The following is a 26812-nucleotide window of genomic DNA, read 5'->3' as shown; positions in this document are numbered from 1 at the left end:
GCACAGGGTGGGGGGACAGCAGGCAGCAAGGACAGCTGCCAGCTCTACCTTTTGGGTTTCCGCTGCACCACGCAGATTTAGCAGCCGGGACTCCAGGATATCACTCGCGGAGCTCAGAGACTTCTGGAGGTTCTTGGCATCCTTCTCCAAAGCCTTCAGTAGTTGCTCAGGGACTTCTTCAGGCGGGTTGGCCACAATCCACTTCACGGCGTCCAACTCCTGATTCACTGGAAAGCTGAGCTCCTGCAGCTCAGCGCCCAGGGCCTGAGGCAAGACAGCATCGTTAAGTCTATGGTACGGTTCATCTTCCCACTGCCAAAAGTGATAGCACTGCAGAGGTTTTGGAGAACCAGCTCCAAACACCGCGTGTATCTGCTGGCAAGATTCACTGCAATCGACCCGTTCGTGCAGCCCTGCTCAGCTGCCAGCACTCGACTGTCTTTCTCCAGGCTGTAAAATTCATTTCAGCCACACTTAGGTTACTGTCTAAGCATGAGAGGAAGGTAAGCCAGACAAAGTGCCAGAGAGATGGGGTTTGAATATCAATGCCAGTTCAGCCTGAGGCTAACGCCCCGCTTGCTCCCAGAGCAGGGAGGAGGCACAAGGGGAAGCCTGAGAAGTGCTGGGAAGAGGAGGGGAGAGCTCGGCCCTGCCTGGTGCCAGCAGCGCTCACCTCAGCCTGCTGCAGCAGGTCCTGCAGGGCGGCCAGATTCTGCCCTGCTGGCTGCACACGTTTAATTCTCATCTCAATATCTCGGAGCATGGAGAGATAGGAGATCAGCTTCTCGTCGTGCTCCAGGCACATCTTCTTGCTGAACTTGATCTACAGAATCAAATGGTAAAACAAAACTTCAAGTTTAGAGAGAAAACAGACAATTATACATATATCTGCTTCTTTTAAAAAATATAAATGCAATCTCTTAATAGCATTCCATTTCAGGGACTTTCCACTTGGTAGCCTTATCTACAAGATTTACTACAGGAAAAATAGAGTACATGGCTCTTTTTCCAGCATAAGCTTATAAATGGCAAGAGATCTATTGTGTTACAGTAAAAGTGCCAAAAAATGGTCCTACTTATTAGTCATTTGTAAGTAATGCTCTAGCAAAAGGAAGCCACAACTAAGCCTCGAGTGTTTCCAGCCCTACATCACTGGGTCCTTTGCCAAATCCTTTGCAGCTGATGCTGTAACATCAAGCCCCAAACATCCACGACTCACGTTCTGGCTCTCCTCTGCGCCGAGGACCTGGGACAAATTTAACATCAAACATATACAAAAAGCACGTAAAAATGCTGAAACAGCAGAAAGCAGTCACCCACCTGGGCTGGTCTCACAGACTCTGTCGAGGTCTCCAGCAGCTCCCCCTCCACGATCACGGGTAGGAGCAGGCCCCGGTCGCCAGGTCCTGGCTGCCGGGGCTTCTCCTGGGGCGCTTCGGGGGCACCGGCTCGGCCTGTGCTGGGCTCTGCTGGTTGCTCCTGTGGGGTGCCTTCTCCAAGCTCCAGGGTTGCAGAGGTTTCCTGAACCTCTCCGGGTTCCTCTCTGATGATTAACTCATCTGTTTTTTCTCCTGCTGCCGGGGCTGTGGTGAGCACCTCGCTGCTGGTTCCCACCTCGGCATTTTCCTGGGTCTTCCTCTCCTCCATTTCAAGTGGCACAGAGAGATCGTGCCCCTTTCTGCTCTGACCTTCTGTCACCGCTGGAGCTTCCCCTTGTTCTGGGAGAACAGGAAGCTCCTGGTCCCCTGTGAGGATTGCTTCATCTTTCTCAGAAATTGGCTTCTCTTTGTCATCCCTGCTGCTCTCCATCTGCTTTTGCTTGGCTGCATTTTTTGCCAACCTCACAGTAACCTTGGTGGCTCTGTCAAGTTTTGGTTCTGGAGCACTTGAGACAAAGTCCCCCTCCTTCCCTGGAATTTCTTTGGCTACTGGAGCAGGAAGGGACAGCTTTTCCACGGAAGATTTCTCTGGCTGAACACTGTCCGCTGGGACACCACTCTGCTTTGTTTTCTTTTTCTTGCTTTTCTGTTTCTGGGTAGGTTTTCGCTCAGTTTCACCTACTTCTTCTCGATCTGCTTCTGCATCCAGTCTTGGGGCTTCTCCTACAGGGTGCCTGACAGCTCTTCCATCTGCAAGCTCATCTCCTGCCGACCTCAGAGGGACACCAGTCTCGGGGGGTTCTCTGGACGTTGTAGGACCCAGCTCTTCCTTCCCATCACCCACAGAAACAGCTTTCCTCGGGGCTGCCTGTACTGCCTGAGCCAGGCCTGCTGCCTGCTGCCCCCTCACTGCACCTTCCCCTGCCACAACCCCCCTTGCACTAAGATCCCCCTCCCTGCTCCTCTCCGTGCCGCCCTCAGCACCGTGAAGCACCTCTGTGCCAAGGAACGACCGCTGTTCCTCAATCCCCAACCCTTCCACTTTCCCCATCCCCTTATCGGCTGCTTCCCCCCTCGATTCCTGCCCCAAGGCCACTGTCACACGGGAGCTGCTTTTTGCAACCCCCTTCCCCGTAACCTTTCTCACTGCTGTCCCTTCAGAGAGAGGTGTTGTGCCTAATACTAAGGGCTGTTCTGGAGCCACTTCAACCTTTTGTTCTCGCTGATGTGTGACACCATCCCCTGGAGCTTCTTGAGGAAGCAGTTCTGGTTTTCCTTTCCTTGGCATCACTGGGGATGTGGCAGGAGCAGCGGCTGTGTCCCCAGCCAGGCCGCAGCTCGCAGCTTCAGACCCGGCCTTGTGCTCAGCACCACCGGGCTTCCCTGCAGCACTGCTAGGGAGGACAACACCTTCCTCTTTTGGAGGTGTTTTTTCCATTTTTTCCTGGGAAAGGCGGGGTTTATCTGCTTTGAGGACCTCAGAACCATATCTGTCTTCGGATATCTGTGTGTCTTGAAGAGCGGCAGCTAATTTTTGGCTAATCAGGCCTTTTTCAACAGCTTCCTTCACAGTCAGTCTTTTTCCACTGCTAGCATCGACAATTCCTCCGCCCCTCATCTGGCTGGTCGCGATGACTTTGGCCATTTCCTCATCCAGCAGCCCCTGCTCCACAGCAGCCTTCAGGGAGAGCCTCTCGCTGACGGTGCCCTCCACAAACCCCCCGCTGTCGGCCTGAGCCTGCAGCAGCCGCAGCGTGGGCAGGGGGTCCACCTTCCCCAGCTTCACTGCCTGGGCACACGTCAGCTTGCCCCCCGTCACCTCATCCTTGATGGCTCTGAAGGGATGGACCTCCAAATACCTCTGGCCGGATTCGATGTCAATTTTACACTTCTTTATGAACTCCGAGTAGGGCACGAGCATGCAGTTCTCAGGATCTACAATGCCTTGTTTCACTTCTGGAGACGCCAGGACTTTCTCCACAACCTGCCTGGGCAGCAAGCCCTCCTTCACCGCCTGGCAGAGCGCCCGTCTCTGACCAGAAACAGGATCGAGGATGCTTCCACCCCCGGCCTGGATTTCTTGCACTTTCCTCTGGAAGTCTGGACTAACAAGCCCTACTGCTACTGCCTGGGGCAAGGGCACCTTCTCCTTCGTTACTGGATGAACGTATTCATGCAGGCACACGCTCTCAGCCTTTGTGAGTTCATTACATAAATCTTGATTGATCAAATCGTGCTTCATCGCATCATTTACCGAAAGCCTCATTCCGGACACGTGATGAATTATTCCTCCGTCTGCAATCTGCTTGGTCAAGAGCTCAAATGCTTTTTCCTTTTCAAGGAGCCCTTTTTCCACAGACTGCGCAACAGTCAAAGGATGCTTGGTTTTGGGATCCACAATTCCACTGGTTTCAGCCTGCAAGCTAATGAGCTTCTGTCTGGTTGCCTCATCGGTGCTTTTCCCTTTGGAAGCCTTCTCCAGCTTGACCAGCTCTTTCTGACTAGTTGGCTCTATGAGGCCAAGATTTGAAGCCAACGTGACTGATATTTTTTTGCCACGTTTCAAGTCAACAATCCCTCCAGTAACCACCTGCCCTTCCAAGATCCTCATTGCCGTCTCCTTGTCCAGAAGGCCAACTGCGGCAGCATCCTTGATAGAGTAGACAAAGTTATTGCCTGGGTCAAGAACACCGCTTATGGCTTTGTCAGATGCGAGAACCTTCTGGAGAAGCTTCTCATCCATTAAACCTTCTTCAATGACGTCCTCGGTGGTTAATGATTCACATGTTTGTGAGTCAAAGAAGCCACTGAACATCTTCATCTTCTCCATCAGTTTCACTGCCGTGTGACCAGGCACCACTCCACAGGCCACCGCTTCGTTTAGAAGAAGAGTCTTTCCTGTCTGCTCATGGATTATGCCACCACTCTGGAGCTGTGTTAGCAACATTTCCAAAGTGTCCTCCTCATCCTGCTCTGTAGGGGCTGGCAGGGATGTGTCATCAACACACTCAGCACCCGCCGCTTCTTTCCTCTCTCCTTCCTCCACTTTCAATACACCTTCAATGCTTTCAGCGTGCCTCTCTGTTTGCTCAGCCTGTCCGGTTCTAAGGAGCACAATCTCCTCTCCTCCCACCGTGCCATTCTGTATTATTTCCTCTTTTAGCAAATAAATCTCTCTAACGTCTTCCACCTCTAATTCAGGTTCCTGCTCATCCTGAGACCTCTCTGCCATTATTCCCAGTCTCTCTGTACTTTCAGAAATACCCACCAACATGTGGCGTTCGCTTTTCACATCACCTGCCCCAATTTCCAAAGTCCTCTTCTGATCTTTAATATTTTCCACTCCACCTACTACAATAGGCTTGGACTCTTCTGTCTCAATTGTCATTTCTTCCGTTTCTCTGAATCCACTACCAGAATCACTGGGATGTTCTGGCACAGATAATTTCACCTGATGTTTGTCCTTGCTTGTAGAAGCAATTTGCTCTCTACCAAGTTTGGATTCAGTCTCACTTTGGAAGGTAGCCTGTTCAGTGTATATCTGCCCTTTGTCCTCCACAAGCAGGATATCTTCTGCACCCTCCAATGGGAGGCTTCCAGGTCCCATCACCACCTCTCCATTCTCCAAAGCAGTTCTGGGTGGCAGGACCTTTTCGCTTTGCTCTTTTGAAGGAGCAAATTGAAACTCAAGCTGCTGCAAAGCCAAACCGTTGCAAGGCTCTCTTTCAAGAGCTGCATTTGCCTTTGTCTCCTCAAAGCTTTCACTCCCTTCCAACACATGTTTGTAGGATCCATTCTCTTGGGTTTGGATGAGGGCTTTAGCGAGATTGTTCAACTCTCCATCTACCAAGAGCAGCTTTTGGCCATCGTGGATGTTGATGTAGCTGTGGGTCATCAAGTGGAACATCAGCCTTTCGTCGTCACTCTTTAGCAGAGGGTCACTTTGCTCTTTGTGACCTGTGGGACTCTTTCCAGAGGAGCTCTGGCCATTCCTGCTTCTGCTTGGAGAGCCAGTGAGCTGCACGCTGGCCATGACATCAGGTATGACTGTTGATTTCAGCTTCTTTGCTACGTCTCTCTCTAAGATGCCATGATCAACTGCTTTCCTCCAGGACAACACCTCTGTGGTTTCTGGTATAAAGACAGCCTTAATGAGTTGCCTCTTGCTGAGAATCTTGTAAACCAGCTCTGTGGACAGAATTCCTTGCTCTAAAGCATCTGCAACTGGGATGATCTCTCCCGTCTCTGGCCACAGGAGCCCCATGAAGGACCAGAGGGATTCCAGGACCACCAATGCAATCCTTGGTGCTACCAACTCTTTCCTTACAGCTTCGTCAATGGTCAGTCTCTCTCCTGTGACTGTATCAATGATGCCACCTGTCTGGAGCTGCCGGATTAGAAGTGTGCATGCCAAATCCTGGTCAATTAAATTATGTCTCACAGCCTCGTCCACAGTCAGCCTGTGCCCTGTCCTGGGGTCAACGATGCCACCAGCAAAGAGCTGGGCTTCCAGCAACCTCACTGTTACCTGTCTGTCTATTAGCCCTTCCTGGACGGCACGGAAGATGCTGACTTTTCTGCCCGATTTCAAGCTCACCATCCCACCCGCCAGCTGCTTGACTGGGAGCAGCCTCAGTCCAGTCTCTTGGTGGATGATGCATCGGTGCATGAGCTCTGGCAGACTGATTTTCTCTGCAGTGTTGGGGTCAATCAAATCCTTGCCACATTCCAGGTGAGACAGCAGTCTGGAATAAAGCTGTGGGGTAAGGAGCCTTTCTTGTAGAGCTGTCTCCATGCTGATTCTGCCCTGAGGGGTTTTAAAGCCTCCAGTGACGAGTTCAACCTCAAGAATCTTTAGCCCAATGCTCTCACTAATCCTCCCCTCTTCTATTGCAGCAGCAACAGGTAGGAGCTGCCTCCCTTCACATCGGACTTCATCCACCTGCTGGAGAGCATCCTTCAATTCCTGCAGCACCTGGAATGTCCTGAGATCAATGATGTTTCTTGCCAGACCTTCCTCCAGGGAGAGTTTTTCACTGGTCTCTGGAACATCCAAGTCGGATGTAATAACCTGGGCCTCTAAGAGGACAAGGCCAGTATCCTGATCTATCAGACCTCTCTGCATGGCACCAAAAACGGGGAATATTTCTACTGTGCCAAGATCGATCACTCCCGCCACTGCTCCGCTGCCCTAGAACAGAAAGAGAAGGAAAAGAATCAAACCAAAATCAAACATTTCCAGTGCTTGGATTGCATGAGATCTAGGGAGGTACCAGTTTAAAAAAAAAAGGTTCAAAACCCCAAACAGGCTAGAAAGCAAGTCCCAAAGTCTTCAAAATGCAATTCCAAAGGCATTGCAGCACACAAATTGGTGCATTTGCTAGCTTTCAGGTTGCCAGTGAGTTTTGATGCACAGCGAGTCCATCACCAAGGGCAGCACCCAAATGCTTCCAACATCCACCACCAGTAATGCAGTAAAACAGCAAGCGGCAACACCCAGACGTGTTCCTAATGCTCCACAGAGAAACAGGGAAGGAAACCGACAAACACACCAAAACTGTCCAACGACTCCATTTAAAAAAAAAATAAAGACAACATGAATCCCACTTTGTACTAACAGAAGAGAAAAAAAAAAAAAAAAACAACAACAAAAAACAAGGACGTCACTTCAGGGTATCCAGGAAGCTCTCCCAGTGCAGTTTCCACCCTGATTCCTGCCATGCTTAAATCCTGCTCTTTAATGAAGGATGCCCAGGGAACACTGGGGGTCTCGTGCCATGGAGCAGCTCCCCAGCACCACAACCAGCCAAGCACGAGAGCATGGGCACTGCCCTGACATGCACAGCAACTCCTCAAGCACATCCAACTGCTCCGGCACCTGGAGGCAGCCGTGCTCTTTAGGGCAAGGGAAGAAATATAAGAAGTTGTCGCTCCCAGCATGGAGACAGTGACAGACTGGGAACAGACCAGCTAACTTTGGTATTTCTGGGCCTTTTCCTTCTGGCACCCCCACGGGGAGGGGAAGAATTCAGATAACGACACAGAGTAAGAGCGCTCTGGACCTTTGGATTTCTCCCAGTTGCACGGTTTAGGTGTAAAGTTGGCCCAAGCACTAAAATATTTCTGTTGGGACCGGGAGGAGTGAATCTGGATCCCTGGGAACTCAGATGTTGGTAACAAGAAGTCTGACAGCCCAGGCAGGCGGGTGCCTTGGAGCAGTGGCACGGCAGAGGATGCCACCTCCACCACGCTGCGTGCAGCTCCCCCAGCCACAGAGGCTGGGTGGGTCTGCTGGGAAACACCAAGCTCCCACCAGCATCACCAGACTCTGACATGCGTGTTTGGAAATGAACAAGCCATTGAAAGACAGAGAAGAAGAGGAGAAAGAGGATGATAAAGGAGGAGATGGGAGAGAGGGGAGTAAAAGGCTTTTACTTACCAGAGTTGCAGGGTGTGCCTTGAGCAGTTAAAGACAGAGCCTTATGGAGCAGTTCAGCCGTATCACACACAGTGTAAAGCTTGGTGTTAGCGTCCAGCATGCGACTGTTTTGTTTGCAAAAAGAACCCCACACACAGGTCGTCCTCTTTCACTTTGTGTGTTTTGTTTAAGTCCCGGAGGGTTAGTTAAACTTGTAAGCAAGGATGTCAGTTAATCTTAAAAACAGTTGACGTGAAACACAAACTGTACAGGGACACATCATGCTCAATTTAGCGCGTTCTGCTTTGCTTTTTTTTTTCTTTTTTACTTTTATAACCTCTGTCTTGACAATTGGATGTTTCCAGCAAGCAAATGTTAAGAGTCCTTCATGCTCCCTGTACAATGAAGCAACTGTACCACACAACAGCCACATAACAATCTCATATATGGGCCAAGGATCTATGGCAGAGCCCCAGTGCCATCTTGTTTCTTTTCCTGGGCTTTGTCGAGAGCGTGAGTGAAAACTGTTCTGACCTGAGCCCCACAGCACGCTCCTGCTGCAGGGAAATGGCCCCAGGAGAAGGCTTGCACACCAAGGTTGTTTTCCTGCCCGGGAGGGAGGAAAAGGGAAAGGGAACAGTGTCCTTTCCACTGGCAGGCTTCTCTCAGCTGCAGCAGTGGCAGAGGTGTTGAAGCCGATGGCTGAGCTGCCACCACCACTGCCTGGAGCAGGTTTGCTGTGCGGGGCAGTGGCACTGCAGGCTCACTCTGCCAGACAGCAGCTAACGGGACTTGCACGGAGACAGCCAAAATGTGTTGGGAAGCCCAATTCAAAAGGGAGATGCTGTATTCCTAAGTGAAAGCTGGAGATACAGATCTCGGATAAGCAGCCCTATCCCCATCTTCCCCTGATCTGCTAGAGCTGGGCTTCACTCACGGACCCAGCAGCCCAAACCCGCACCATGTCCAGATCTGAGTAGGCCGTTGCTTCAGAGTACAGGGAGCCAGCAAGCAAACACACAAATATATCCATCGACACATGTATATACACTTATATAACACGTACATGTATATCTGTGAACGACTGAGGACAGCTCACACCAGCACAGAGGCAGTAAGGACGCGCCTGGAGCCCCCCTACCCCACGGGACTGGCAGGAGCACTGGGCCCCAGCGGGCCCAGCTGGGGGCAGAGCAGATCCCGTGTTTGCTGGGGGCCTGGTGGGACAACGCAGTCCCCTTCCACTTGGAGGGCAACTTCATACAGGCACAACCCAAACAAATCCCTCGCCAGGCCCTGAGATGTGTGAGGCCATGGAGGTGAACGTGCCTCTGCAGAAACCCACCTCCGTGTGCCTACTGCGAGCCACAGCCCGCCCTGGTTAAACACCACATGGGCATTACTGGAGGAGACAGGCTTGGCAAGGGCACCACTTTCAGGACAGAACTCCATTTTCCTCTTTGCCCACCACGTGAGCAAGCCAAAATTTTCACAGCTCTGACTGAAAGCATCACAAAGGACAGCTCCCTCAGGGACCTGCAACAGCAGGTCAACGACTCCTGGTCGGCCACCAGTGGCCAGCCCAGCCCAGCCACTTCAGCTCAGACAGAAGAGATGGGAGGCAACCACATGCAAGTAAGAAAGCTGATGGGCAGGAGTGGCTGGTGGCCATGAGATACACAACCGAGCACAACCGTGCTCACACCCTGAGGTGCGGCCACCGGGCCGAGCGGGGACCAGTACCTTGTGCTCTGCCTCCTGAGCCAGCTGGCTCTGGAGCTGCTGGAGCTGCTCCGTGGAGTCGCTGCAGAGCGCCTGGTAGGTGTCCTTCAGGGCAGCGATCTGAGCAGAAATCTGTTCCTTCTCCTGATGGGAAAGCCTGCAAGGGAAAGGAAAAACTCTCAGGGAAGTTAGACAAACCATCTCCCAGCTCTGCAGAATGAACGAGGTTTTCTCATGAAGGAAAAGGCCAAACCCACAATGAGCCTCCTCTTCACACTGCCCTACTTTTTGCCTGGCACAGTGAAAATGAGGGACAGTAATTGTGCTCGGCAGAGACTGACCTGCATGATAATGACCAAATCCCCAAATATTCGGGGTTGGTTCACAACTAAAGTGGATTAGTATTGTCCCTACAGAATAAACAGATTTCATAGCTTATAGATGTTGCAGATGAGAAAATCGGCCACTTTCCTGTGCAGCTGGGCACTGTTTTCAATGGCAATCAGGCACTGGGCTCTGAGGACAGCAGCACACCAGCACCCACCTCGAGGTACCTCAGCTCCCCCCTCTGCTCCCCCTGCCTCCCTCCCTCCTCAGGCTGCACTCACTTGTGGCTGTGCTTCGCCAGGAAGATTTGTGAAGTTTTGATGGCCTCAGAGACCTGCTCCTTCTTTGCAGCCAGCTCCTCATTGAGGGCCTGTTGAAAAAGCAGAAGGAAGCTTAATTCAGCTGTGGAAAAAAGAGTTAAAGTTAAACAAACAGCCTCACATTGCCCTCACAAAGCATTCCATAGGAAGCCTCAGGGCTTCTGGTCATTAGAGATACAGGAAAGCTCTCCTGGAAGCAGAATAACGCCGTGATACAACAAGGACAGGCACATGTAACATGCATTGATCAGAGATGGACAGAGAAGGCCCTGTGTTTACCTGCTGCTCTGAGATGGACTTCTCAATGTCACCCAGCTCTCTGCTGCTCCTGGCAGCAGCGGTCCTGCCTTGCACGCTCTGCCTCAAGCCCGAGGCCCAGCCCAGGAGCTCTTTCACCTTGTCCACATGCTCCTGCTTCTCTTCCTCCACTACTTTCTGCAAACAGAAGAGAAAGACAACCATGTTGAGGGGGTCCCAGCTGTCCAGAGGCACAGAGGCTCTCAGGAGCAGCACCTGAGACACAACCTAAATGTGGAACTGAAAAGCTGAGGGCAGATGTCAGAGAAGCAAAGCAGCATCCTTGGGGTGCCAGGAAACGAGCCTGGACGATTGGAATGGAGTTCAGTTCTGTACAATCCCCTTACCTCCTCTTCCTCCAGGCGCCGCAGAGCATCGCTGATGTACTTCACGTGCTGCGTGGTTAGTGTCACCAGAGCTGTATAGCGAGTCCGCAAATCCATGAACTGCAAGGGAGAGATGGAGAAACAGGACGCATCAGTCACAACCAGTGAATCAGTGCAACGCACCGTACAGTACGCGACATGGATGCACCATCTCTCCCTTGGGAAGATCCCCAGGCCCCTCGCAGACCCAGTATAGCACCACTGAAATGCAGCAACTCTGGAGGGGAGGGATGTGGCCACACACGGCATGCTGCACAACACTGGAGCGAAGGGAAGACTCCGGTCACGGACACTGGGGCGGGTGCTCAACTCTTACAAAGAGGGCCACTGGGATCTTTAAAATCCACATGGAGCAGACAGGAGCTCAGTCTCTAAAGGGCTCATCCCAAAGATGCACACACAGTAATGCTGCATGGCGCTCTGGTTATTTACCTCGCCGGGCCGAAGGGCTGAGCTGACCCTGCTGGATTTGACCCAGGGGTTCCCAGGAGTCTAGGTATTTCATACCTGGTGCTTAGAGCACTAAGCCATCCTCTCTGGCTATTGGAAAAAACAGCGAGGGTGGAAACTTTATTTATACAGAGAGTTCAGCAGAAAGGAGCTCATTTCACAGAGGCTGCTTGGCGATTTGCTCAGAGTAGAGGAGCCCCCCCCACACCACCACCCCTCGTGAGGGCTGCAGACGCGTTCCCACCTCCTGCGTGATGGCATCTGAGGATGAGAGCATGCGCCGACGTTTCATGGGGGACTTCTGCTGCGACTCCACAAACGCTCGGTAAGTCATGAGCTGCAACTCATAGTCCTGCGGAGGAAACCAGGGTGGAGAGAAAGATGTTGCAGTCATTTCTTTCATACTGCACTCTTGGATCTCTAATTCCTGCTAGTTTGCCTGCAGTTGGATCTCTGCTCATGCCCAAAGTTAAGAGCATGCAAGATGCAAACTGCCCTGGGGCTGTTTCTGCCCAGACAGCTGTGCCCTAGGTTTAGGAAGGGGCCCATACCTTGACAGCAGCCGAGTATTGCTGGGAGAACTTCTGACACTGGTCCAGTTTGGCTTGATTTTTCTCAATTTCTGCAGCCAAAGCCTTCAACAAAATCCAAAGCAAAATGGTTGTCAAGATGATTGCCGCAGGTGAAATGTGCTGGATTTCAGTCCCTGTCCATTTTGGTGAAGCCTTATAGTCTCCATTTTTTTTTAATGCAAGGCCCCTTTCCACATCAAGTTAAGCAGCTTCTCTGCTTCTCAGACAACTCAGGTCTACATTCTCTTCCCCACCACATTTCACGTGCCTTAAAACATTCATGTTTTCAAGCTTACAGGTTGAAAAAAAGAGACACGGTCACTGCAGTGACCATGCTGTCAAGACATCTCAAGCTCCTGTCTCACCGTTTGCTGGCTCAGCTGCTCCGACAGCACCCGGCTGTCCTCTGCCTGCCCAGGTTTCATCAGCTCCTGCTGGATGGTGATCTCCTCGATCCACTGGATTAGGGCGCTGTGGCACTGCCGGTAATCACTCAGCACCTCCTGGATGCTTTCTAGCTCCGTGTGGCTGAAAGGAAAATCAGGACAAGAGGAGCATGAAGACCTGCTGTAGGCTGTAGGGATATCCCAGTCCCCACTGGGACTCCCAGCTGGAAATGTATCACGGCAAAGCAGCTGGTTGAAGCTCTCAGCTGCAGCATGAAAGCAATTCTGCAAACGGAGGCAGGTTTCTCACCGGGTCTCAATCTGGGTGCAGACTCTCTGCCAGCGATCCCACAGCTGGCTTTCCTTCTCCTGAAAGCGCTCGAGGTCGATGCTGCGCTCCTGCCTCAGCTGGTACAGCTGCTCCCCAACTGCCTTCGCCTTTGCCATCTCCTCCTTCAGCACGGAGAACACGGAGCTCTTGTCCTTCACTTCCCCAAGCCATTGCTTCAAAAAACAGCAAGAGACAGCTTGAGTTTAACTTCAGGGAAAACACAACACACGGCTTCCCCTAAGGCTGCCATTAAATCAGAGATTCTCTGCTTCCTGTAGCTGAAAAGCCTGAGAAAGCTGCAAAGAACAAGCCGATTACAGACTTAGGAGATGCCAAATGGAAGGGAGCATGTTGCCAGCTAGGAGCAAGTCAGATTGGATCATCAGCCCCTGTCTTAGAGCAGAGGACACGCAGCTGCCAAGATGTTCGTATGTACTAGCTTGTGCCCAACAAGTGAGAGCACAAGGCCAGAGCAGCTCCTGTACCTTTACAGAGCAATAGGGGATCACATAAGGAGGACAAAACCTTCCTGGCAGCTATTTTGGGCAAGAAAAACAGCATGCAACATAAATTCAGCACAGAAAGGGAAGGACCCTGCTTGGCAAACACCAAAGCGCTGGCTGGTTTCTCCCTGCAGCCTTTGAAGTGAACAACACCAACCTGTAGGGCAGTTCTGTGCGACTGAATGGCTGTCAGGTCAGCCGGGACAGCCTCCTCCTGGCTCAGCTTGACCTCAAAGCCTTTGACCAGAGACTCTGCTCCTTGAGTGCTACGAATAATGACATCAACCGTCTTCAACCTGGCAAATCAGAGAGAGACGGCACGTTGACACCCAAAATTTGGCAGAGATCCTCTTGGCGGTGAGGCTGTTTGCACCACCTGCCGCAGACTGATGGCGCTCAACACAAGTTGTTGGGTTAGAGGAACAGCAGAAGGGTTTGGAGCAGTCAGACACAAAAAGGTACCCACGAAGAGAGGCAGGTCCCAACTCACTTGTCCAGGTAGATGGAAGACAGCCCGTACATCTGCTCCATCTTGTTCACCACCAAGTCGAGTTCAGAACGCAAATGCGGCGTGCTGGACCCGGCAGGAGCTTTGTCGAGGAAGCTGTAACACCTCTCAGAAACGTACCGCAGGTCGGATTTGAGCTTCTGCAGATCCTCCTGCACGCGCTGTGGAAGGAAGGAACGAACTTGAAAGGGGTGCCCAAACAGAGAAAAGCAGGATTGTCCTGGCGAAGGGGATGGGGATGAAATCAAGCAGGAAGCCCGCTTGATTTCCTGCGTGCTTTCTGTGCAAGATCTCCTCAAACACGCAGAGGCAGGCACCCACTGCCCACACATTCAGCACAGGGAAGTTGAAGCCAGCCCAGGCACAAGCCACGAGCAGCAGCCGGCAGCTTCCTCCCCTCCGTGGCTCTCAGCAGCACTGACCTCCTGCTCGGCGATGCGGAGGGTGTTCTCCTGGATGCTGTCACCATCTGCTCGGGTGCTGCTGGGGGACTGGATGCGGCTCACGAGTCGCTGCTCGCACTCCTCCAGGCGCAGACGGATGTTCTTGAGCTCGGAGAGATACGTCCTGGCAACAGTCTCGTCCTTGTCTTCTGCACATCACAGACAAAGCAAAAGAGCAGCTCTCAGCCCCGCTGGGTTCCTTCCTGGAGCCCCGGAGCCACGCACAGCACTAAGGTGCTGGGGGTCTCAGCTCAGGTGGAAAATGAAGCAAATCAAGTCAACTCATTCTAACACTGCCAAGAACGAGTCCAGCCACAGGATACCTCATGTGGCCAAGCCAAGATCCCCCAGTCCCAGTGGGACTTGGTCCTGCTGTGCCCCCAGCTCTGAACAGTGGGGCTGTGGCTGCCACAAACATTTTGTTAAATGACTGAACACGGCGAGGACTCTGTGCTCAGGATGTGTCCTGACTACTGACTAGACTCGTCTCCAACAACGTTAGAATAAGAGGACTTGGCAGTTAACCTGAATATGCAAAGCCCAAGCCTGCTCTGCAGCAACATCACTGGACAAAGGCTGAACATTTGAATGGATGGAAGAATAAGTAGAGCAGCTGCACACAGCATCATCCAGCCAGCTCAGAAAAAAAATGAGAAAATGAAGCCGTCCCATAAATCCTTTGTTTATTAGTCCCCACAGCTCCTGGTTAATCCATCAGCCCTGTGAAGCTTACCATTCTCCATGGACTCCAGCAGCTGTCGGATGTGTTCCTTGGATGCCTCCACTTCTTCCTCCAAGCGCAGCCGGTCTGACACCGAGAAGAGCTCCGAGTCCCGGCTGTCCTGCAGGAAGTCCTCGTAGTGCGCCTGGAGGCTCCTCATGGCTTGCTGGCACTCCCCTTGAGCCAGGGATCTGAGCTGTAAGTGGAAAAGCAACGTCCATTTCCAGCCTCCTGCAGGTCACCTGAAGCCAGCCTCCCAGCTGCAGCACCTCCACTTGCCAAGTATTCCCTCTCCCGAGGAGAAAAGGCGAGCTCCTCCGTATCAGCCTCATGTCTCCCTCCAGCCTTGCTCACTCCCCAGTGAAATGCTAACTCCACAATCTCTTATTTCAGTTCAGTGCAAACTGCTGATGCTTTTTTTTTTTTAACTGGGAAGAAATGTAATCATTTTGCACTGAAATCCGGTCAAAGACCCTTGGCCTCCCAGTCCTTGTGGTCTCTGCTCTTCCCTTTAACGCCGGCAGTGCAGCAGTGCAGCTCAGGAGCCAGGCACACAGAAGTTTCCACCGTACCTTTTCCATGCTGAAGCTTTGCACCAAGGCGATGTCCTTCCGCAGGTAGTTCCAGGAGATGAGGCTCTTTGTGTTCATGTGGAGCTGGTGCCACAGAGCCATCACTTTCTGGTACAACTGCTCAACCCTACGAAGGGAAGGAGCAGATCTGTCAGCCCCAGACCTCCCCAGCACAGCAGCCCTGACCCCGCTCATGCTGGCCACCACTGCCGAGCAGCAGCCCCCCAAGCCAGCAATCCCAGCCTACAGCAACACTCTTGCCCTCCTGCAGCTCAGTGCAGGAGGTCCCTCCAGGAATCCCTCCTCCCAAACTGGTATTTGCTCTCTTACAAGCTACCAGAGCTGTTGCTGTGACAGGGTTTGCAGCCCTACATCCATGAGGGATTCCTTGGAGCTCACCCCTGCTCCTCCACCCCGGCTGCTTCCCACAAGGAGCTGCTCCTCCCATGCCATCACCCTGCCTCTTGCAATTCATGCTGACCAAACGCCAGGCAGGGATGTTCTCCCCTGCCCCCAGCACAGCACACCTCTGAGAAGTAAATAACCACCACGCAAAGGATCCCTGCAACCCTGGGTAGCGGAGACCAGCCAGTTACCTGTTGGCCACCTCGATGGCCTCTTTGTTGGGAGGGGGGATCAAGAAGCACACCGAGGGCACCATGGCCTCGTTCCCCGTGGGGCTGATCACCTTCCACTTGGTTCTCTGGGAGTTGTCTTCCAGCACGCACTCGTCGTTCCTGCAGATGGTGATCTGCGGCGGCACCAACACCCAGCCCGTCAGAGCCGGCAGCGGGGCCACTCGTGCCTCCCCCCCTTGCTGCCAGCCCCGTCCCACAGAGGACAGCCAGCCCCCACAAACACGGCTCCATTTCATCAAGAGAAAGCAGGTTGCACTGCCCAGCAGCACAGCACGCACTGTCTGGGGAGGAAGGCGCTAGGAAGCCCACCAAAGCTGGCTGCCTCCCACGTGCTGTTTGGCTGAGGTGGGTGAAGCTCACCCTCCTTGAGAAAGACTTCAACTCCTGCCCAGACTAAATCTGAGACGTGGAAGTCTCCTCCGGGAGAACCAGCCAGCTATTTCCCTCCTCCCCTCTTCCCACTTTCCCATTGACACACTAAACTGGTCCTAACCCATCCCGGGCAGCGCTCCCCTGCCTCGTTCTTGTACCCCGCTCGGAGCCTCACCTCGATCTGCCGATAGTCACACACAGCCTTGATGGGGATCGTGCTCTTCACGAGGTGCTCCGGGTTCCTGGGCCTGAGCTGCACGATGGTTTTGGAGCGGCCCACCAGGCTGGCGACGGAGCTCTTCGACTGGATGAGCTGCTCCTTCTCGTCCTGGCAGGAAGAAGGACCAAGCACGGGTTGTTTGAGGACGAGGAGGAGAGGAGGTTTCTTTCAAGCACCTCGGCACCCTCTGCCCCAACGCCAGCCTTCAAGAGGCTGAACAACCACGTCGGGGGGAGCCGGCTGCCCTGACTGGGGTGGGAAGAAGGGGTCAGGAGAGATGGGGTGGGAGGAAAGGTGGAAGGGAGACGAGTTCAGCTTGGGCTGGGACCTCTCCACTACTCCTCCCACTGCCCTGCCAAGCTGCATGCACGCCTCTGGCTCTTTTGCTGCTAGGACAAGAAGACACTGTCTTTCAAAAGGGGGAAAAAAAAATAAAAATAGAACACAGCATACACCAAAATGAAAGTCCCAGGAGGTTTAAATGGCAAAGAGCAGGACAAGCCCCAGCCCGAGGCCAGGGACACTGAGTTGCCTGGAGGAGACACCACAGAAGCATGCTCCCTTTTCTAAAGCAAAGGATGAAGGCGTGTTTAAATCAACGGCTGGAATGGGGATACGATGAGTTATGTGGGTAAAACATCTCAGGAGAAGTGGCTAGTGGTGGAGTGATCACACAGGTCTCTGGATTTGGGCAGAAATTTGCCGTCTGCAGGGCTGTGTTGAGTCACTGACACCCACGAGTCCCTGCTTTGTTCAGAGATGGGACGACCCAGGGGGCTGGTGGAAAGCTCCCACGGAACAGCCTCCGGCCACTGATGGAGACGTGTGCGGATCACAGCACTGGAAGCTCGTGTGATTAGTCGCAGCTAGCCTGATCTGGCTGCAAAGGTTAAAAAGGATCCCAGAAAAAAGCTCTCCCTCATGCTTCGTACTCTCAGGGTTGGTTAGTGTGCTAAGAACAGTGGAGGATAATTTAATGGTAAAAAAACAAGAACAAAAAAAAAAGAAGAAATGATTAAATAAACTACCTGTGCCTGTCCCCGGGAGCATGATTGGAAGAAATACAACTTTAACTCGTTAGGTAAGAAAGAGAAATAAAGCTGAGCTGGGGCAGCTGCCCCCGTCCTGACCCTGCTCTCCAGCACCAGCCTCTCCCACCCACTGGCTGCATCCAAGGGCTGCCAAACACAGCTTGGAGAGTCCTGCGGGCTGCTCCATGTCCTGGAAACCCTGCAGGACAGAGCAGGACAGCCCCGGGACTGTGACAGAGAGGACAGGACCCCTGAGCCTGCAGGAGAGGGGCTGGCGAGCCCTGGCCCAGCTGATGCACCCATCGTGAGCCAGCAGTGGCATCGCAGCCTCCCTATGGGCATGCTGCACAGCACTGCAGTGCACCAAAAGTAAAGCCAAAGCAGCCACCAGCCTTCACAAGCAGATTTAACCTCCCTGCCCTTTCATTGGGGCTGAGGTTAACCCACAGCCCAAATCCTCCCTGTCCACGTCTTCAAACCCCATCCGAGGCTTTGCCACCCACCGCCCACTGCCAAGGGATTCATGGCAGATTGGGGCTGCGCAAAGAGCAGAGCTTCTCCTCCTACCACCATGCTCCGAGGGAGCTAATGAGCTGCTAATGAGCAGCAGCATAACGAGAGCAGGTTTGGGGTCCACTTGATGCCTCTGCCAGCAGAACAGGGCCACCGCCACGCAGCTGTGGGCAGGCACCGACGGGAGAACTAGCTCAGACATTTCGCTCTCCACATCTCTACCTACAGCCTCGCACAGACAACACTTTACCAAGGGGCACAGGAGGATGGTGGCAAGCGTCCCTAAACAGGGACCTGTCCCCTGGTGCAGCCACCGAGGCCCAGCTCTCAGCAGCAGCGTTCAGTGCACGTGGTGGTGCAGGGGGGTCACGCACAGCCTGCGCCCCACGGCCCCGTGCAGCAGCGCTCAGGGCTCCGAGCGGTGCTGCTGCAGTGGAGCAGGGCAGGAGCTGCCCTCTCAGGGCGACGGGGACCTCAGTAAAAACCCACCATGGAGTCCTGCAGCAGGTCCTCCAGCCGCGTCAGGCTCGTGTTGTGGTCGCAAGAATACTTCCTTTTGATGGAGTCCTGCAGGTTGCGCAGGTACGTCTCCGACTCCCAGGCATCGCTGAAGAACTGAAAAGCCAGAGAGCGTCACAGAAACCTGCACAACTCCGCCCAGCCATCAGCAACCCCCAGCTCTACAGGAGAACACCCCAAATCCCCAGTGAGCAGCATCCTGCCGCTGTTCTGCGGCACTGCAGGAGCAGCGAGCATCCTGCACAGATGGACAGAACCGCATGGAATCCGAGCCCTCTGGCCCAAATGAGATATTTATTCCCTGAGAGCAGCTTAAAAGAAAGAGATGGTTCAGAAGAAGGTGCCCCGATGAGCCCTGCAACCCCCTGCTTCCCTCTCCCACAACGGGACACAAAGCACGGAGCTGATGTGCCGGGACGCAGCAGCTGCTCCATCGCAGCCCGCTCGTGCCGCAGGGTTTGCTCCCCACTGAAACCAGGGGAATTTGGGGCTCCCCTCCTGCGTACCTGGAAATAGGCAGCGTTCTCCTTCACGTGCTGCTCCACACACAGGCAGAGCTGCTTAATCCACTGCCACTGAGTCTGCACAGCAGCGCTGTAGGCCTGGGAAACACGCAAAGAGCAGTGAGCGATGAGCACTTCCCAGCAGGGGGGTCAGAGGAAGGACAGCACTGCCGCGGGTGGATGGACATAGATGGGCAAGATCTGGCTGCAGCCAGGATTGTTTGGACGCAGACACAGAGCAGGAGAAGGCAGAACAGGAACCGGCACACGCCGGGGCTGCTGCAGAAGCAGGTTTGCCTTCTGCCTGCCTGCCAGCAAACCACACGCTGGATGCAGCGTGTCCCCGCAGCCCCCTGCTTCACCACCACAAAAATGGGAAATGGGGCGACCCCCAGGAGCTGCAGCCCTTCCCTGCAGCCCCACGCTGCTGGAGGGGCTCAGGCTCTGCACAAGCTTATCGGTGCAGGGCGTGTTTGGGAACAGCTTTACATTTCTCACTGTGTCCCCGGATTAAAACAGCTCTGTCATGGCACTGCCACCACAAAGCACCACCAGCTCCAAGAGCCTGTGAGGGCCCCCGGGGCAGGGCAGCAGCTCCGTGCGTCCCCAAGGCCGTGCCAGGTTGGTTCCCCCCCAGCTCCCCCCCTGCCCGCTCACCTCTACGGTTTGCTTGGCGGGGTGGTTCTCCAGGGACAGCAGCTCGGCCGTGTCCTGCAGGGACCGCAAGATGTCCTGCTTCTCTTCCAGCTCCATCGTCAGCTCCTGTGTGAAGGACACGAGCAAAGGCCAAAGCTTGGCTATCAAAAGCCGCCTGTGCTCAGAGCACGCGGCCAGCTAATAAAACAAGCAGTAACAGAGCACTGCAGTAAACATCAGCAGATCTCAGCCCAATAGGAAACCAGCACGGCTTGTCAGAGCAGCACAGCCGTTTCCCATCAGGATGCCTCCTGCACCAAACACACGGGGCAGACCTAACACAGATGCTGGAAACCTGCCCAGGGACCTCTCCAGTTCCAAACATTACCATTGTGGAAAGAGAGCAATTTATTTATACTGCTTTAAAGAGGAATCAATTTTCCTCTTTAGCCCAGACTTTTTTTTTTTGCTACATAAGCATGTCTTTCGTTTCAAGCGGTGCTAAAAGAAATCTTTTGATGCCTTTTCAACTGATGCTCTATTAAAGCAGACACTTTTCTGTACCTTCGGCTCTAGGGAGAGATCTTTTAGCAGCTGCACTGGGCTGCTCACTCACCGAGAAGTAGTTTTTCTTGGCTGCAATGTTCGGATTGTTGTCGCTCCAGTCGTACGCCAGCTCCTCTTCCTCCTTCTCGTTCAGCCAAATCAGCTCAGCAGTGGCCCGAGACACAAACCCATGCAAGCTCTGCAGGTGTCGCAGTCGGAAGCTCGAGGTTTCCTGAGCAGAACGAAGCGACCCGGGCATGAGCTCTGGGAGCGAGCTCTGGGAGAGCCCCAGCAGAGCAGGGATGCTCGAGCTGCGTGGCCAGGCCGGGCCGGGCACCCCCTGCAGCAGGGGACATCGCTCGAAGCGCACACGAAGCACACTCACCATCAGTTTGCAGTACTGTGTCTCCAGCTTGCCGAGCGTCTCCGTGTAGCTGGCACGGAAATTCTGAGACATTTTACCCTGAAGGATGAAAGCATTCCTGTTACCTGGTCCTTTAAAACCCCACCTCCAAATCCTTCTCCCCAGCTCCGTACGAGCAAGAGGAAGAGCGGATGGCTCAGGGCAGCAGCCTCTTACACTGGCCCAGCAGCTCTGTCCTTAAAAAATATCCACCCCAGCCACCTTCACCCACAAAAGTGACACCCCAATGCCCTCCCCTTTCCAAGCACACTGTGAAGCCCAGCATCACCCCGTGCACAGCACCGTACCTCGTACACGCGGGCCTCCTTGACGCTGGAGCCCAGGTCCTCCACGCTGGCGTGGATGTGCCGCTGTGCCTCCAGCTGGGCTTCCACGCTTGGCAGGTCGCTGCCCCACTCTGCCCGCTCCAGCCTCATCTGAAACAGGCCAAGAGGTCCAAGTCAAGCTCCTGCAGACCAGGAGTGCTATCTCAAACAGACACGAGGGCAAGGAAACCTCCGAGGTCGCTGAAGAGGCAACAAATACCCCAACAGTCTTGGCAGAAGGTCCCAGGCCCACAGAAGACCAAAGGACTGACTGCATCACTACAGATTTGCATGAAGCTTTAAAGGATTTTCTAGTGTCTGCTGAAGAATGGGATCACAAGAGGCAAAACTCAAGACAAAAGCACTGGTGCTCTCCAGAAACTCTGAACCATCGAAACAATTACTATTTGCACATACAGGCAGGAAAAAAAGCACCACCAGGCCATCTGCAGCCTGGCCCAGAGAGGCAGAGGCAGCTCTCACCTGCATTTCCTCCACCCAGGCCAGCAGCTCGTACACGAAGCGGAGGCTGCCTTCGTCTTCGGAAGAGGAGATGGCCACGAGCTCCGTCCTGGTCATGGGCTTTCGGAACCAGGAGGCAGAGGAGGTGTGCAGCCCTTTGGTCAGGGGCTCTCCCTTCACCTGCGTGGTGCTCAGCGTGGAAGCGGGCGCCAGCTCCAGGGTGGAGAAGTGGCCTTTCCTGTACAGGTTGGTGCACTCCAGCCTCAGTGTCACCAGCTCGTCTTGCAGCCGCATGATCCTGGAGGAGCAAACACGGCACGTGTGAGCAGAGGGGGCTGGTGCCGCGCCGCCTCCTGGCACGTACGCGCCCCCCGTCCCCCGAGGAGCCTCCGCGCGCTGCTCCAGGCACGGGCTGCGTGAGCCACAGCTCCTCTCACCTGAACACCAGCTCCTCCAGCTGGTAGTAGTTCTCATCCCGGAGGATCTGCACGTCCACCTGCAGCTGGCGGATGAGCCCCTCGCACTCCTGCAGGTACACGACCACGTCGGACTCGTACTGCACCGGCTGGCCGGACTCCAGGTGAGCGGCGTCCTGCAGCGAGACAGAGGAGCCTGAGGGCTGGGTCCCCTCCAGCCCAGGCACACAGGCAGAGAGAACGGGGTGGAAACCCAGCTCTGACTTCAAGACTGGAAGGAGATTTTCGTCCTCAAGCTTGACCCGAGTGGAGGAACCTCCACTCCCAACTCACACAGCACCCAGGACGTGCCCTTCAGAACAGCTCCTGCAGATGAACTGAAAATTGCTCGTGATGGAGGCTCCCCGCAGTCAGTGACTGCTGTTAAAGGGGCACCTCGTTTCTTGCTTGGGTTCAGCCAGCTGCACCCAGCCCCTGCTCCTCCCTGCTCCTCTTTTTCCCAAAACAAAACGCTCACTCTTTTGAAATCTCCTCTGCACCCAGGTAGCTACAGTCTGCCACCAAGGCTTTTCTGCCACTCTTTTAGAGAAAAAAACATATTTTTGTGTGTTTTTTTGAAGCCTTATGATACCACAAGCTTTTCCAGAACTGTAGTTCTCTTCTAAGCCAGCAGCTTTGCAGAAGTCCAGCCTCACTCACTGCACTGCCAGCAGCAGCCTGTCCCCAAGGCCCTTGGGGACACCACCAGGTATCCACCTCTCCTACAGTCCTGCTGTGAGAGGCTCGACATCACAGGCAAAGAAAGCTGCCTGAGGAACCCCCCACCCCATGTAGAAGAGAGGAACAGAGACGGGCATAACAGCAGAGGCAGGAGAAAAACCACCAGGAGGGAAATACCACCCCCCACTCACAGCTTGCAGCGTGTTCTTCGCCAGGGTGAGTTTTTCTTCACAGCTCAGAGCACCATTCTGGATTTTGTTCGCGATTTGTAGCAGCAACTCCAGCCTGTGACGACAGAGGGAGGAGAATGAGAAAGGTTTTGGGACAGCGTGGTGTGCCTCCAGGCGGGGTGTCCCCGCAGGGCCAGCACCGACCTCTCCACCGCTGGCCGCAGGAGCTTCTCGCGCTCCAGCATCTCTATGATCAGCTTGCCCCACTCCTCCTCCACGTCGTTGGGGTGGTAGCCCTGGGGCAACTTGATGCGTCCAAATTCAATCCATACCTGCAGAAAACACCAACGGAATGGCATTTCGTTCCTCTTTCTTCTGCTGGCCAGAGTCAGACTCCAGCAAAGGAAGCAGGGCTGTGAGGCAACAGCTCTGCCTCCGCTCCGGCTGAGTGCTACTTGCTGAATAATTTGCCCTGAGGGTTATTTCCACTTCTCTAATCCAAAATAAATCTGAAGTGAGCACACTTTAGTCTTGCTAAAAGCACAGCGCTCCCACCTATAAGCCTCTGGGTAGCTATGACAAATCTTACCTCTAACAGTTTGTAGAGCTCCTCTATCCTGCCTTTTTCCTGCTCTCTCGCTGGGATTTCGGTTTCTTTGAAGTGTATGTACTGGTTATAAAGTGCCTGGGATGAGAAAGGTTGCATCAGAAACCACCCCGGGGAATGCCACCACACGGCTCTTGGCGCCGAGGACAGGGGATTCTGCAGGGGGACCTTGCCCAGGACCTACCTTTAGCTCTACGGGGTTCTGGGGGAAGGATTTATCTGACATAAGTATCGTGTGCTGCTTGATCCAGGAGATGAGGGACTCCACGCGGGTCTGGTACTCCAGCCACCTCGAATCGACCTCCTGCGAGGGAGAGCACCCTGCTCAAGCACTGCCAGCGGGCAGGACCCCGTGGGGCAGAGCCCAAACCCTCCGGACCAGCACATCCCCATCCATAGCAAGGAGAGAACCCCGGCAGCACCAGCACAGCCGTGGCACAGAGCAGCAGCCTGGGCCTCCCTCCTGGGGGGCCACGCGGGCACAGGAGGAAGGAGGAGGCAGGGCAGCCTCGTGGCCAGGAGCAGAGCAGCACCACTTACGATAGCGCTGATCCCTTCTCCTCCCTCGGGGACTTTGGGAAAGGCATCGTAGATTGAAGACACGTAAGTTATCACAGACTTCTCATCTGGAGACGCGACGTCCACGTCTGGCAAAGGGGAAGCAGAAGAGCCATGAGAGGCAGGAGCAGGCAGAGGGCTCGGCTCCCCCCGCCCCAGCCGCTCTCGCCGGCCGCCCACCTTCAGCATCCAGCAGCCGCGTCACCCCCAGCCGCTCTGCGATCTCGAAGGCTTGCTCCAGGTTCTCCCGGTTACTCTGGATCTGCACCCGCTCCATATCCACCAAATCTGGCCTGCAAAACGCATGGCAGAGTCCTGACGCCCAGGGCAGAGCACCCCGAACTGGTACCACTGCCCCACGGGGCTCACACCGGGTCCCTGCCCCAGCCGGTGGCTCCCCAAGGGGTGCGGGGCTGCAGCACCCCCAGCCCACCCCCACGGGGAAGCAGAGCGGAGTGGCAGGGGATGGCAGCACTGCCTCCAGCTACCAGAGGATGCTTTCTCATGTAGAACACCTGCCGTGCTCCCTCCTCTGGTCTAAAAGCTTTTTTTGCCTCCCTCTCCAACCTCATTGAAGATGGCTTTTCTCACAACCTGATGTATTTGTTGCTTCTTCTGAGCACTCACCCCTCAGCTCCCAGCAGAGGAGATGATTTCGAGGTCAAAGAGCCCCTGGTTGGTCTCACACACATCTCAAGCGCTCCAGACCACCACCAAACGCAGCGGTGGGCAGGGACCCTCGGGAGGCCCCCACCTCCCACCCTCCTCCTCTCTGCTGCTCCTCTTTGCCCACCTGTATCTGTGGATGAGCGCGTTGAACATCTTCCCATCGCTCCAGCAGGAGGAGAAGTTGGTGCACTTCACACCAATGTACCCTGCGGTCACCTTCTGCGTCCACAGGAGCAGCTTCTCCTTGGCCGACATGTCCCCCGACTCCCCGCTGATGTAGATGTCGGAGATCTGCCAGGAAAACCAGGGCGAAACTCTTGGTGGACGCATGGGAGAGGGGCCTGGAGCTGGTGGACTCGGGGAGGGACTGCCAGAGCCACGGGGACGCGCCGGGGCGCTGCGTGCTTGGGGCAGAGCGGAGCCCCCGGCACCAGGGGGGCACAGCCGCCGGGTTTGGCAGGGGACGAGGGGCAGATTTGGTCCCTGGCACCAAACCCTGGCTGCCCAGCGGTGCCGCCAAGCTCACCGGTGCTGCTCCTCGCCCAGAGCCCGCTGCCAAGGAGCAGGACCCAGCTCTCGGGGTGCTGGAGAAGCGGGCAGCACAGGTCGGCCACCGCCTCCTGCAGCCGGCGGAGCTGCTCGGGGCACGGCCACCAGCTCGAGCCTGGGGGCAAGGGGACGAAGGGAGAAGGCTGCCATGACCCCGCTCTGCCTTGCCATGGCTGGAATCGCAGGTGTCAGGATACCAGGACCCACTTTTGGGGGTACTGTGACCCATTTTCGGGGTACTGGGACCCCTTTTGTTAAAGGGACCGACCACCACAGCCTCCTTCCAGAAGCCCAGCGCTGGCTGCGAACCCCAGACTCGCACGTGACGCAGCGCACGTGTCCCCGCGTGCCGGAATATTTCTGATTGACACGGCTCTTTCCTCACCCATCCCCCCAGCTCCCCAATTAGCAGAATTACCTCGCCTTAATTGCGGGGCAGACAAAAGGGAGGGGTGAGCCGCACGTACTTTCAGGGTGCTGTGGAACCGTAACCGTAACCGGCCGCTCGCTCGCTGGGTTCCTTCTCCCAGCTCTGCCAGGAGCAGCAGGACCCAGCCCCATCCGCAGCCTCACCGGGTCCCTCCGAGCCCCTTTGAGCCCCTCTCTCTCCATCCCAACACATCCCAAGACAGGAGCTGGGGAAAACCTCGGCGTTGTCCCGCAGGAGCGCAGCCCGGCGCTCCTCCCGCCTGCCCGCTGTCATTGGTATGCTGCAGCTCACCTCCCTCCGAGCCTGCTCTCCGCTGTCACGCACAGAACCGCTCTTTGTCAGCGCCTCCAGCGCCGCCGTTAACTCTTCCAGACCCAGGCGGGGCTCCCCGGGGGCAGCACCGTGGGGCTGGAGGTGGGCGACGTGCCGGGACCCCCACGCAGTGCCCGCGGCAGGGACCCGCCGCTCCCCGCCGGCCCTCCGCGCCCCCGACCATCCTCGTGCTCCGCATGGGCTCGCCTGCTCTGCTGCCCACCAGGGAGGCTCCCGGCTGCTCCAGCTCAAGCAATTCCCTATTTCAACCCCTCAGCAGCGGGGTTATCCGGCTGCCCTGCCTTCCCCCGAGGGCGTCCTTGCCGGAGACCCTCCTGGAGCTGCTTACGGAGGCGCAGGATGCGGCACCAGCTCCACCCTCCTTTCTTCCCATCACGTCTGTGTCAGGACAAAGATTTAGGGAGGCAGCAGCGAGGAGGGACAGGTGACACCTGGGACCTGGGGCCAGCTCCTCCTCAACCTCTCCAGCCTCGGCCTCCTTCGTCACCCAGCTGGTGGCTGGCAGCTGAGGTCCAAAGTGCGACTGCGACCCCGGTCCGAACACGGCCAAGGTTCTGTGGGGCTCACGGCCCCTTCCTGGCCCTCCCAAACGCTCACTTGTCCCCAGGGTGGGACGAACCCAACCCAAGCACAGATTCACCCAGCCCCGTGACCCCCTAAAGACCAACCTCCAACAGCAGGAACAGACCCAAACCCAAGCACAGCACCAGCTCCTCCTCTTGGGTACCCTCCTCGGAACAGGCAAATAATCCATTTTCCTTTCCAAGCGACTCTGCCACCTTTCCCCTGTCTCTCTAAAAGCATCTTCGAAGCAGCTCCCACCCAGCAGCCTGTCCCTGAGCACAGAAGGGGCTCA

The 26812-nt window shown here is 55.1% G+C and overlaps 1 protein-coding gene across 1 annotated transcript in view; it reads right to left on the bottom strand.

The window, feature by feature from the left end:
• MACF1 (microtubule actin crosslinking factor 1) overlaps positions 1-26812 on the bottom strand; it is a 136096-nt gene that overhangs the window by 68055 nt on the left and 41229 nt on the right. The window contains exons 6-35 of the mRNA XM_032202130.1: positions 24769-24935; positions 24156-24268; positions 23958-24064; positions 23602-23721; positions 23400-23495; positions 23015-23142; positions 22832-22925; positions 21942-22096; positions 21526-21802; positions 21025-21153; positions 20699-20776; positions 20384-20545; positions 19789-19893; positions 19135-19230; positions 18599-18724; positions 16521-16673; positions 15932-16086; positions 15336-15462; positions 14776-14959; positions 14022-14191; positions 13582-13760; positions 13249-13387; positions 12568-12761; positions 12237-12399; positions 11851-11934; positions 11544-11651; positions 10811-10909; positions 10446-10601; positions 10128-10216; positions 9541-9676 (exon numbers count right to left, since the gene is read on the bottom strand). Coding sequence (XP_032058021.1) covers positions 9541-9676; positions 10128-10216; positions 10446-10601; positions 10811-10909; positions 11544-11651; positions 11851-11934; positions 12237-12399; positions 12568-12761; positions 13249-13387; positions 13582-13760; positions 14022-14191; positions 14776-14959; positions 15336-15462; positions 15932-16086; positions 16521-16673; positions 18599-18724; positions 19135-19230; positions 19789-19893; positions 20384-20545; positions 20699-20776; positions 21025-21153; positions 21526-21802; positions 21942-22096; positions 22832-22925; positions 23015-23142; positions 23400-23495; positions 23602-23721; positions 23958-24064; positions 24156-24268; positions 24769-24935 — 4089 coding nt within the window. The remainder of the gene's footprint in view (positions 1-9540; positions 9677-10127; positions 10217-10445; positions 10602-10810; positions 10910-11543; positions 11652-11850; positions 11935-12236; positions 12400-12567; positions 12762-13248; positions 13388-13581; positions 13761-14021; positions 14192-14775; positions 14960-15335; positions 15463-15931; positions 16087-16520; positions 16674-18598; positions 18725-19134; positions 19231-19788; positions 19894-20383; positions 20546-20698; positions 20777-21024; positions 21154-21525; positions 21803-21941; positions 22097-22831; positions 22926-23014; positions 23143-23399; positions 23496-23601; positions 23722-23957; positions 24065-24155; positions 24269-24768; positions 24936-26812) is intronic.

The sequence above is a fragment of the Aythya fuligula genome, chromosome 23 (genome assembly GCF_009819795.1).
Source record: "Aythya fuligula isolate bAytFul2 chromosome 23, bAytFul2.pri, whole genome shotgun sequence".
In the NCBI taxonomy this organism is placed as follows: Eukaryota; Metazoa; Chordata; class Aves; order Anseriformes; family Anatidae; genus Aythya; species Aythya fuligula.
Note: the sequence above shows the minus strand (reverse complement) of the source record. Positions and strands in the feature narration are given on the sequence as shown.